At 36.0% G+C, this 9,029-nt stretch overlaps 1 protein-coding gene across 3 annotated transcripts; it reads right to left on the bottom strand.

Annotated features, from left to right (window-relative positions):
- Nucleotides 1–5,902: 5,902 nt before the first annotated feature.
- Nucleotides 5,903–8,946, bottom strand: LOC129803143 (uncharacterized). 3 transcript variants are annotated; one of them, XM_055849499.1, is made up of 4 exons: nucleotides 8,811–8,920; nucleotides 6,347–6,424; nucleotides 6,209–6,286; nucleotides 5,903–6,147 (listed from the first exon to the last, which is right to left on the bottom strand). In XM_055849499.1, the coding sequence occupies exons 1-4, from the start codon at nucleotides 8,898–8,900 to the stop codon at nucleotides 6,046–6,048; spliced, it is 348 nt and encodes a 115-aa protein (XP_055705474.1). In that variant the 5' UTR covers nucleotides 8,901–8,920; the 3' UTR covers nucleotides 5,903–6,045. The 3 variants fall into 3 exon arrangements, 2 of the variants coding, with proteins under 2 accessions (XP_055705474.1, XP_055705473.1); XR_008751845.1 differs by lacking the exon at nucleotides 8,811–8,920 and adding an exon at nucleotides 8,929–8,946 and having other exon boundaries at nucleotides 6,209–6,424; XM_055849498.1 differs by having other exon boundaries at nucleotides 6,209–6,424.
- Nucleotides 8,947–9,029: the final 83 nt, after the last annotated feature.

Here is a 9,029-nt window from a genome sequence, read left to right as displayed (position 1 = left end):
GCACCATCGCATAGTGCGATTTGATGCCCAGAAATATTATATTTATATTATATTATTTATTATATTATATTATTTATTATATTATATTATTTATTATATTATATTATTTATTATATTATATTATATTATATTATATTGGATAAATCGAAATGTTATATTTCTGAATCAACCAATAAAGCACTAAATTTGTATGTGATATGTCTTTGGTTTGTCTTTGCTCCTGATGAAGATAATTCTGTGAGTGATCTTATCATTGGAAAGGTGAGTTCATTTGCTATTAGTATCTTATGTATTTGTTCCATTAACCCTCTAACGGTGTTTTCTTTAATATCCAAAAAAAGTAGTTAAATAATTTTGTCTAGGGTAATTAATGGTCCACTGAACTCAAAAATACCATCCATTCTTCATTATCTCTTTCCGTTTGGGCGCCAGGTGAGAAAAGGTAAAGACCACCTCCAGGCGGTCATATCGGTTTAAGGCATAAAAAAACTGAAATATTTTTATTGAAAAATAGTGAACAAATAGTAAAATAAATGAATTTTAAACGTTTTTTATGGATGAATGTTGTATGATTATCTAAGAAATGATAATTTTTAGGAAAAAAACGTTTATAACTCTTATAGTTAGACGTTAATGAAGCTCAAGGTGTTTCAATAAGACTGATTTTTACCGAAAGGTCACAGATCAGCTATGAAAACGTCAACTTCTTGTATAATTCGAAGGTCCTTTAAAATACATTGCTCATCTTCTGGTTTTATTTCACAATCTGGGGCACTAAAGGACGAATTAGGGAACTCATCATCACTGTTGAAGTCTGCTTCTTTATCAATTTCGCTTAATTCGCAGAAATCGACCATTTTACTCATTCTGGACAGTCTCCGTGTAATCTCAATTGTTTTCCATGATTAATATATTGCAAAATAATAATATATTTTATTAAAACAACCAAAACAATTAAATAAAAAAATTGGTAATTTTGAAATTTTACCCTTAAACAGATAAGACCGCCCACAGGCGGTCTTCTTTTTTTTCTTCTAAAACTCTTACTACTAGTTTTTTCACACTTATCAATTGAAATATACAAACTAGAATAGCATATCTTTCAGAAAGTAACACTCTTACTACAGTTAGATTACTTTAAAACAATTTTTTTTGCACTTGAAAACGCAAAATGTCGCGAGCGACATTTTGTTGTTTTTTCTCTGACCTGTCACATAAAACTGAAGATTGTAAGCAAACGAAAGGTCAAAATGAGTTCAGCTTCAGAAAATAAGTTAGTAAGACTATAACTGAGGACACTGTAGATATTTTAACTTCAAATAAGTAATATTATCGCAGTAAATGCGATTTATAGAATGACCGCCTGGAGGCGGTCTTACCCGTTAGAGGGTTAAGATCAATTTGTGGTCATCAGAGGGTCATTATATGTTGAAGAGGTTGAAGATGACACTTTTTGCAATACCACTGCTCAGTTATTTATCGGACCAGGAGTGATCCACGAAGTTAGCACATGAATATTCTGTTAGACTATCTCTAGGATCAAAGATTTTGTTAGAATATTCCTGAAGAATAAATTGCAAAACTATTATTATTTTCAGATGTTTCTAAATAAACTGATAAAAGATATAGGTACTTCAAATGGAACTATATCATGTCCACGCCCACGCCAGAGCCCTCCTACTCCAAGAACATATTTTTTCGATATATATATCGAAAACTGAACCATCTTTTTTTTATATTTCAATAAAATGTATAGTTATTGAAATAAATAAATGAAAATTTTTGCACTTAGAAATTTTTTAGAGATACCTAAGGCAGACATTGTATTCCCAGATATAATTACAGAAATAATGTTAAAGGTTAAAATAAACTGTGAATAATTAAATTTTTGTCTTATATTTTTAGGCATTTATGGTTTATGTAGTAGAGCTTTTGAAGTTTTTATGCTTTTACATTTTTTCAAGAAAAAATTAAATAAAAAAAGTGGCAAAGCGTCTGAGTCTTTGTAAGCTGCTTGAGCTCCCGAGAAGGAGCTCTTCCTTATATTTTTTCGCAATGTTTTTGTATGCAGCATATAAGATTAATGTTTATTTAAATTTATCTTTAAATCATAATAAAATTATTTCGAAATTCAAAATGCTTCAAGAAAAGGGTATTTTAAAAAATCTTTAGTATTTGACCAAATCGAGTACAAGATAAGTTATTTGCCCTTAAATAAATTCAGGATAGCGGTTTAACTACCTGAAAGGTGTCTAAAGACGAAATGCCCAGCTAGATTAACGGAAAAATATATCCGAAATTATTGAAAACATTTGGATAAATTTTGAGAAAAGTTTTAAAAAAAACTTAATTTTGACGGATTTCAGCGGACTACTAACAAAAAAATAAAGGGCAAAGGGAGGGGGGAGAATTAAGGGACTTAGTTCAGATGTCATTTTAGGAGGGTCATCGAAGACTGGAAGTCGATATTACAGTTTTGATCTTAGGTGGGTCAGAATACAGAGAAAAACTCGAAAAACGGTATTTTTAAAACAGAGCTATTCCCGTTACACGTGCTTTAGATCTGAGACTTAACTCTTTCCGGACCGCAGCATATGCTGCAAGACAAATGCGCCATTTTTTAATCAAAAATATCTAAGTTCAGGAATTAATTGAGGTCCTACAAAAAAATATCTTATATTTGGACATCCTTATAGTTTGTAATCGTCCACAAGAATCGGAATTTTATCAGTCCTGAATAATTAAAAAACATCGTTTTTCACTGAATATTCATATGCTGCTTTGGGTACTCAGAGTCCCAAAAGAGACGAAAGAGTTAACTGATGGTCTAATTTTTCAACAATCAAATTTTTTTTGGAAAACTTTGACTTAGTATTACATTTATAAGGATAAATGACCTATTACATTGTGAAGGAGCAATAAAATTGGTTGCTATTTAGGATTTTGAGGTCGTCGGGAACTGGGCTAAATCTCTAGTCTGAATACCGCTTTACTTTACCATCACCTAGTATGTGACCGATGCAGTTATGTTCAGAATTTCAAAACCTTTCGAAAAAAATCCAAATATCAAATCAGCAGAAAATTAGTCCCTCGCAGGTTGGTTGAACTTTGACTTGTGATCCGGAACCACTGTCTAATGCTCTGTGTGTTGTTCTTTCTTTACATTTTATATAATTTCTTTTTTGTGGCTCACTGTTTGATTTAACTTATTAGAGTACAGTAGACTCTCTCAAATTCGGTCATTTGGGACCAAAATGTCACCCGAATTAGAGAGAAATTCGGGCAACAATTTTTTTGAAATGCAGCGATTTTTTATTCATCTGCATACACATATTTATGGTAAATTTCATGAAATCCCCTTAATAATGTGTTGCCAAATAAAACAAAACGTATTATCTTTTAACAAGTTTTAATTCACTTTTTTTGACAAATTAATTTTGCGTGTGTTCTCTTCTTTCTTTTTTCTATTCTAACACTATCTCATTTTTCCGCTAGGCGCGCTCATGGCGCTCGGTGAAAGCTAAATTTAAATTAAAATTTCCGTTAACATAATGCAAAAACACATCAGAACCAAGACAAAACATGGCAAATTTGAGTATATTTGCTTCATTTGATAATCATAATCAAACTTGAAAATTGTCAGCAAACTTTTTTCAAATTTAACTGCTGCCCGAATTAAAAAGTAGCCCGGTCTTAAAAGAGCCGAATTAGTAAGAGTCTACTCTATTTGTATAATTCGTGTATTTTATTTCTTTTCTTTTTTTAAATTTCTTTTTCTTTTTCTTTAATGTTTTTTCTTCAAACAGCCATTATATGGCTAGGCCCTTTTCTTACCATTAAGGTACTCATGGACAGACTCACCAATAAAAAGATTGTAAAAGTGTAAACCTGACCATACAACCTATGAAGGGGTTTTCCATCGTTTTACTCTGGAAGTTGGTCACCAACGCTAAGACGGCAATGGCCGCGAGGTAAGGTGGTGGGGGGGGGGGTCACTGAAGACCGAAAGTCAATATCGCTTACCGTTTGCAAGCCACGATGGTGAGAAATTGAAAAAAAAATGGATCGTGGAAACTGCTTGAGTTTGAGCAATTAACCCTCTAACAGGTAAGACCACCTCCAGACAGTCTTCACAAAAAACATATTTACAGCGACAATAAAGCTTTTATCTATTTAAAAGTGCTACAGTGTTCTCGGTAATAGTCTTGCAAACATCTCTTGAAAGTTTGAACTCATTTTGACACTTCGTTTAGTTGCTATCCCCAGTTTTGTGTGACAGGTCAGAGCAAAAGCAACAAAAAATATTTGTGCAAAAAAGCTCATTTCTAATTTCCAGAAAAATACCGATTTAAAGTTATCTGACTAAAATAAATTTATTTTTTACTGAAAGATATGTCATTCTACTTTGTATATTTTATTTTAAAAAAAATATTGAAAAAACTAAAAATGTGAATTTTAGAAGCAGAGTTTCAAAAAATTTTTATATTTTCTCACCTAGCGCCTAAACTAAAAGAGATAATGAAGAATGGATTCAATGGATCAAATGGTAGAGCACTCACTCTAGGTTGCCAGTGTCCCGGGTTCGAATCTCCTTTAGGTCATCAGGAATTTTTTTGGCATTAAAGGTGTTCGAATTGCATTCAGTGTGCTTCACTGCACTTGATTTCACGTGGAATGGGACTGAAAATCTCATTCCGTATAAGAAAAAATAATAAGAGTGTTCCAAACTCCCTTGCGGAAAGGCCAAAGTTCCTCTATGGAATGTTATCACCATTATTTTTTATTATTATTATTATTTTATTTACGCACTACTTTTAGTAAAATACAAGTTTTTTTTACATGCAAAAATATATTTCTGTAAAAACATAAAATTAAGGGAAAATAAAAAATATAGAAATATAATGTCCGACGCACAATAATGTTTGTTTGAAAACATGTTTTCAAAATTTCCTATAAGAGAGAGAACGAAAACTATATATCTCGGTTTCATTCATTCTCATTGAAATGTCAAAAATATGTTTTCTAAACAAAAGTTACTATGCGTTGGGCATAATGTTAATAATAAATTATAATAAATTATACTTCTGCAAAAATTATTGAGTTTCAATTTCTATATGAATAAATTTAATGGTGATGGCTGGTGACACTATTATATTAATTCTAAATAAAATGATAAATGTTTCTAATGACTTGATGAAATATTTTTTAATTAATTTTTTCTTGAAAAACGTAAAAGCATAAAAACTTCAAAAGCTCTACATACATAAACCATAAATGCCTAAAAATATAAGACAAAATTTAATTATTCACAGTTTATTTTAACCTTTAACATTATTTCTGTAATTATATCTGGGAATACAATGTCTGCCTTAGGTATCTCTAAAAAATTTCTAAGTGCAAAAATTTTCATTTATTTATTTCAATAACTATACATTTTATTGAAATATAAAAAAAAGATGGTTCAGTTTTCGATATATATATCGAAAAAATATGTTCTTGGAGTAGGAGGGCTCTGGCGTGGGCGTGGACATGATATAGTTCCATTTGAAGTACCTATATCTTTTATCAGTTTATTTAGAAACATCTGAAAATAATAATAGTTTTGCAATTTATTCTTCAGGAATATTCTAACAAAATCTTTGATCCTAGAGATAGTCTAACAGAATATTCATGTGCTAACTTCGTGGATCACTCCTGGTCCGATAAATAACTGAGCAGTGGTATTGCAAAAAGTGTCATCTTCAACCTCTTCAACATATAATGACCCTCTGATGACCACAAATTGATCTTAATGGAACAAATACATAAGATACTAATAGCAAATGAACTCACCTTTCCAATGATAAGATCACTCACAGAATTATCTTCATCAGGAGCAAAGACAAACCAAAGACATATCACATACAAATTTAGTGCTTTATTGGTTGATTCAGAAATATAACATTTCGATTTATCCAATATAATATAATATAATATAAATATAATATTTCTGGGCATCAAATCGCACTATGCGATGGTGCACTTTTATTTAATTTGTTTGCACTACTATGAAACACGAAAATCTCTATCTACTATCCAGGATACAGTAATCCATGGTCCAGGCCATCCCATCCAGCTTCCGGCGGGCCAATGTCCATGTCCATCCACCTGAAATGAAAAGGAAAAAAAAATTAAAACACGATAATAAACGATACAATAAAAACCTTACCTTGGATCCAGTGTTGCTGCTCTTCAGTCCAGACCATCCCATCCAACTTCCGGCGCGCCAATGTCCATGTCCAGTCACCTGAAATGAAAAGAAAAAAAAATTAAAACACGATAATAAACGATACAATAAAAATCTTACCTTGGATCCAGTGTTGCTGCTCTTCAGTCCAGGCCATCCCATCCAGCTTCCGGCGCGCCAATGTCCATGTCCAGTCACCTGAAATAAAAAGGAAAAAAAATAAAGTCAACCTAATTACTCAATTACAAAGGCAAAGCTTTAAAATCTTCCAGCCGGAAGATACTCAGATCAACACTGAGGCATCAGGGACTGGGAATCTGGCGAAATACAGTCCATCAGATGCAAATTCCCAGTCCCTGGGCAAGATGGAAGTTGTTCTCTGAGCACAATTTTCGGAACGAGGAAAAGCACTAAACACGCACAAATATTCCGGCCGGAAGTCACCCACATGAACACTTAAAGACCAGAGAACAGAAATCTGGTGACTCTGTTCACCAGAATGAGGAATCCACTCCCTGGGGAGCAGAAACAATTGTGCACTGGAGAGCGCAAATTGTGTACTGGAGAGCGCAAAATTCTGCTCTGTAGGACACAACTTTAAGCCCTAAAAAAACACTAACACTGCACAAATCTTCCGGCCGGAAGTCACCCACATGGACACTTAGAGACCAGAGAACAGAAATCTGGTGACCCTGTTCACCAGAATGAGGAATCCACTCCCTGGGGAGCAGAAACAGTTGTGCACTGGAGAGCGCAAAATTCTGCTCTGTAGGACACAACTTTAAGCCCTAAAAAAACACTAACACTGCACAAATCTTCCGGCCGGAAGTCACCCACATGGACACTTAGAGACCAGAGAACAGAAATCTGGTGACCCTGTTCACCAGAATGAGGAATCCACTCCCTGGGGAGCAGAAACAGTTGTGCACTGGAGAGCGCAAAATTCTGCTCTGTAGGACACAACTTTAAGCCCTAAAAAAACACTAACACTGCACAAATCTTCCGGCCGGAAGTCACCCACATGGACACTTAGAGACCAGAGAACAGAAATCTGGTGACCCTGTTCACCAGAATGAGGAATCCACTCCCTGGGGAGCAGAAACAATTGTGCACTGGAGAGCGCAAATTGTGTACTGGAGAGCGCAAAATTCTGCTCTGTAGGACACAACTTTAAGCCCTAAAAAAACACTAACACTGCACAAATCTTCCGGCCGGAAGTCACCCACATGGACACTTAGAGACCAGAGAACAGAAATCTGGTGACCCTGTTCACCAGAATGAGGAATCCACTCCCTGGGGAGCAGAAACAATTGTGCACTGGAGAGCGCAAATTGTGTACTGGAGAGCGCAAAATTCTGCTCTGTAGGACACAACTTTAAGCCCTAAAAAAACACTAACACTGCACAAATCTTCCGGCCGGAAGTCACCGACATGGACACTTAGAGATCAGAGAACAGAAATCTGGTGACCCTGTTCACCAGAATGAGGAATCCACTCCCTGGGGAGCAGAAACAATTGTGCACTGGAGAGCGCAAATTGTGTACTGGAGAGCGCAAAATTCTGCTCTGTAGGACACAACTTTAAGCCCTAAAAAAACACTAACACTGCACAAATCTTCCGGCCGGAAGTCACCCACATGGACACTTAGAGACCAGAGAACAGAAATCTGGTGACCCTGTTCACCAGAATGAGGAATCCACTCCCTGGGGAGCAGAAACAGTTGTGCACTGGAGAGCGCAAAATTCTGCTCTGTAGGACACAACTTTAAGCCCTAAAAAAACACTAACACTGCACAAATCTTCCGGCCGGAAGTCACCCACATGGACACTTAGAGACCAGAGAACAGAAATCTGGTGACCCTGTTCACCAGAATGAGGAATCCACTCCCTGGGGAGCAGAAACAATTGTGCACTGGAGAGCGCAAATTGTGTACTGGAGAGCGCAAAATTCTGCTCTGTAGGACACAACTTTAAGCCCTAAAAAAACACTAACACTGCACAAATCTTCCGGCCGGAAGTCACCGACATGGACACTTAGAGATCAGAGAACAGAAATCTGGTGACCCTGTTCACCAGAATGAGGAATCCACTCCCTGGGGAGCAGAAACAATTGTGCACTGGAGAGCGCAAATTGTGTACTGGAGAGCGCAAAATTCTGCTCTGTAGGACACAACTTTAAGCCCTAAAAAAACACTAACACTGCACAAATCTTCCGGCCGGAAGTCACCCACATGGACACTTAGAGACCAGAGAACAGAAATCTGGTGACCCTGTTCACCAGAATGAGGAATCCACTCCCTGGGGAGCAGAAACAGTTGTGCACTGGAGAGCGCAAAATTCTGCTCTGTAGGACACAACTTAAATCCCTAAGAAAACACTGACACTGCACGAATCTTCTGGCCGGAAATCACTCACACGAACACTAAGGGATCAGAGAAGTGGAATCTGGTGACCCTGTTCACCAGTATCAAGATTCCACTGTCTGGAGAGAAGATGAATTTGTGTACCGGAGAGCGCAAATTGTGTACTGGAGGACACATTTGCGCTCTTGAGGACACAACTAGAAACCCTAATGAAACACTCACAAAGGACACTGAGAACACCACTGGGCACTGGGAAAGTGTAATCCACTGCAATAATTGTCTTCTAGCACCAGATTCCACTCCCTGAACCATCAAAATCTCACAAAACAAGATTGTTTACATTTCCACTTTGCACTTCACTGTGTTTTCCAGTATAGCTGTCAAATTTGTGTCCTGTCACTTGTGTGCTAGCTTCAGCTCGCTACTTTCTCGCCAACACCC

Source organism: Phlebotomus papatasi, chromosome 2 (assembly GCF_024763615.1).
Source record: "Phlebotomus papatasi isolate M1 chromosome 2, Ppap_2.1, whole genome shotgun sequence".
In the NCBI taxonomy this organism is placed as follows: Eukaryota; Metazoa; Arthropoda; class Insecta; order Diptera; family Psychodidae; genus Phlebotomus; species Phlebotomus papatasi.
Note: the sequence above shows the minus strand (reverse complement) of the source record. Positions and strands in the feature narration are given on the sequence as shown.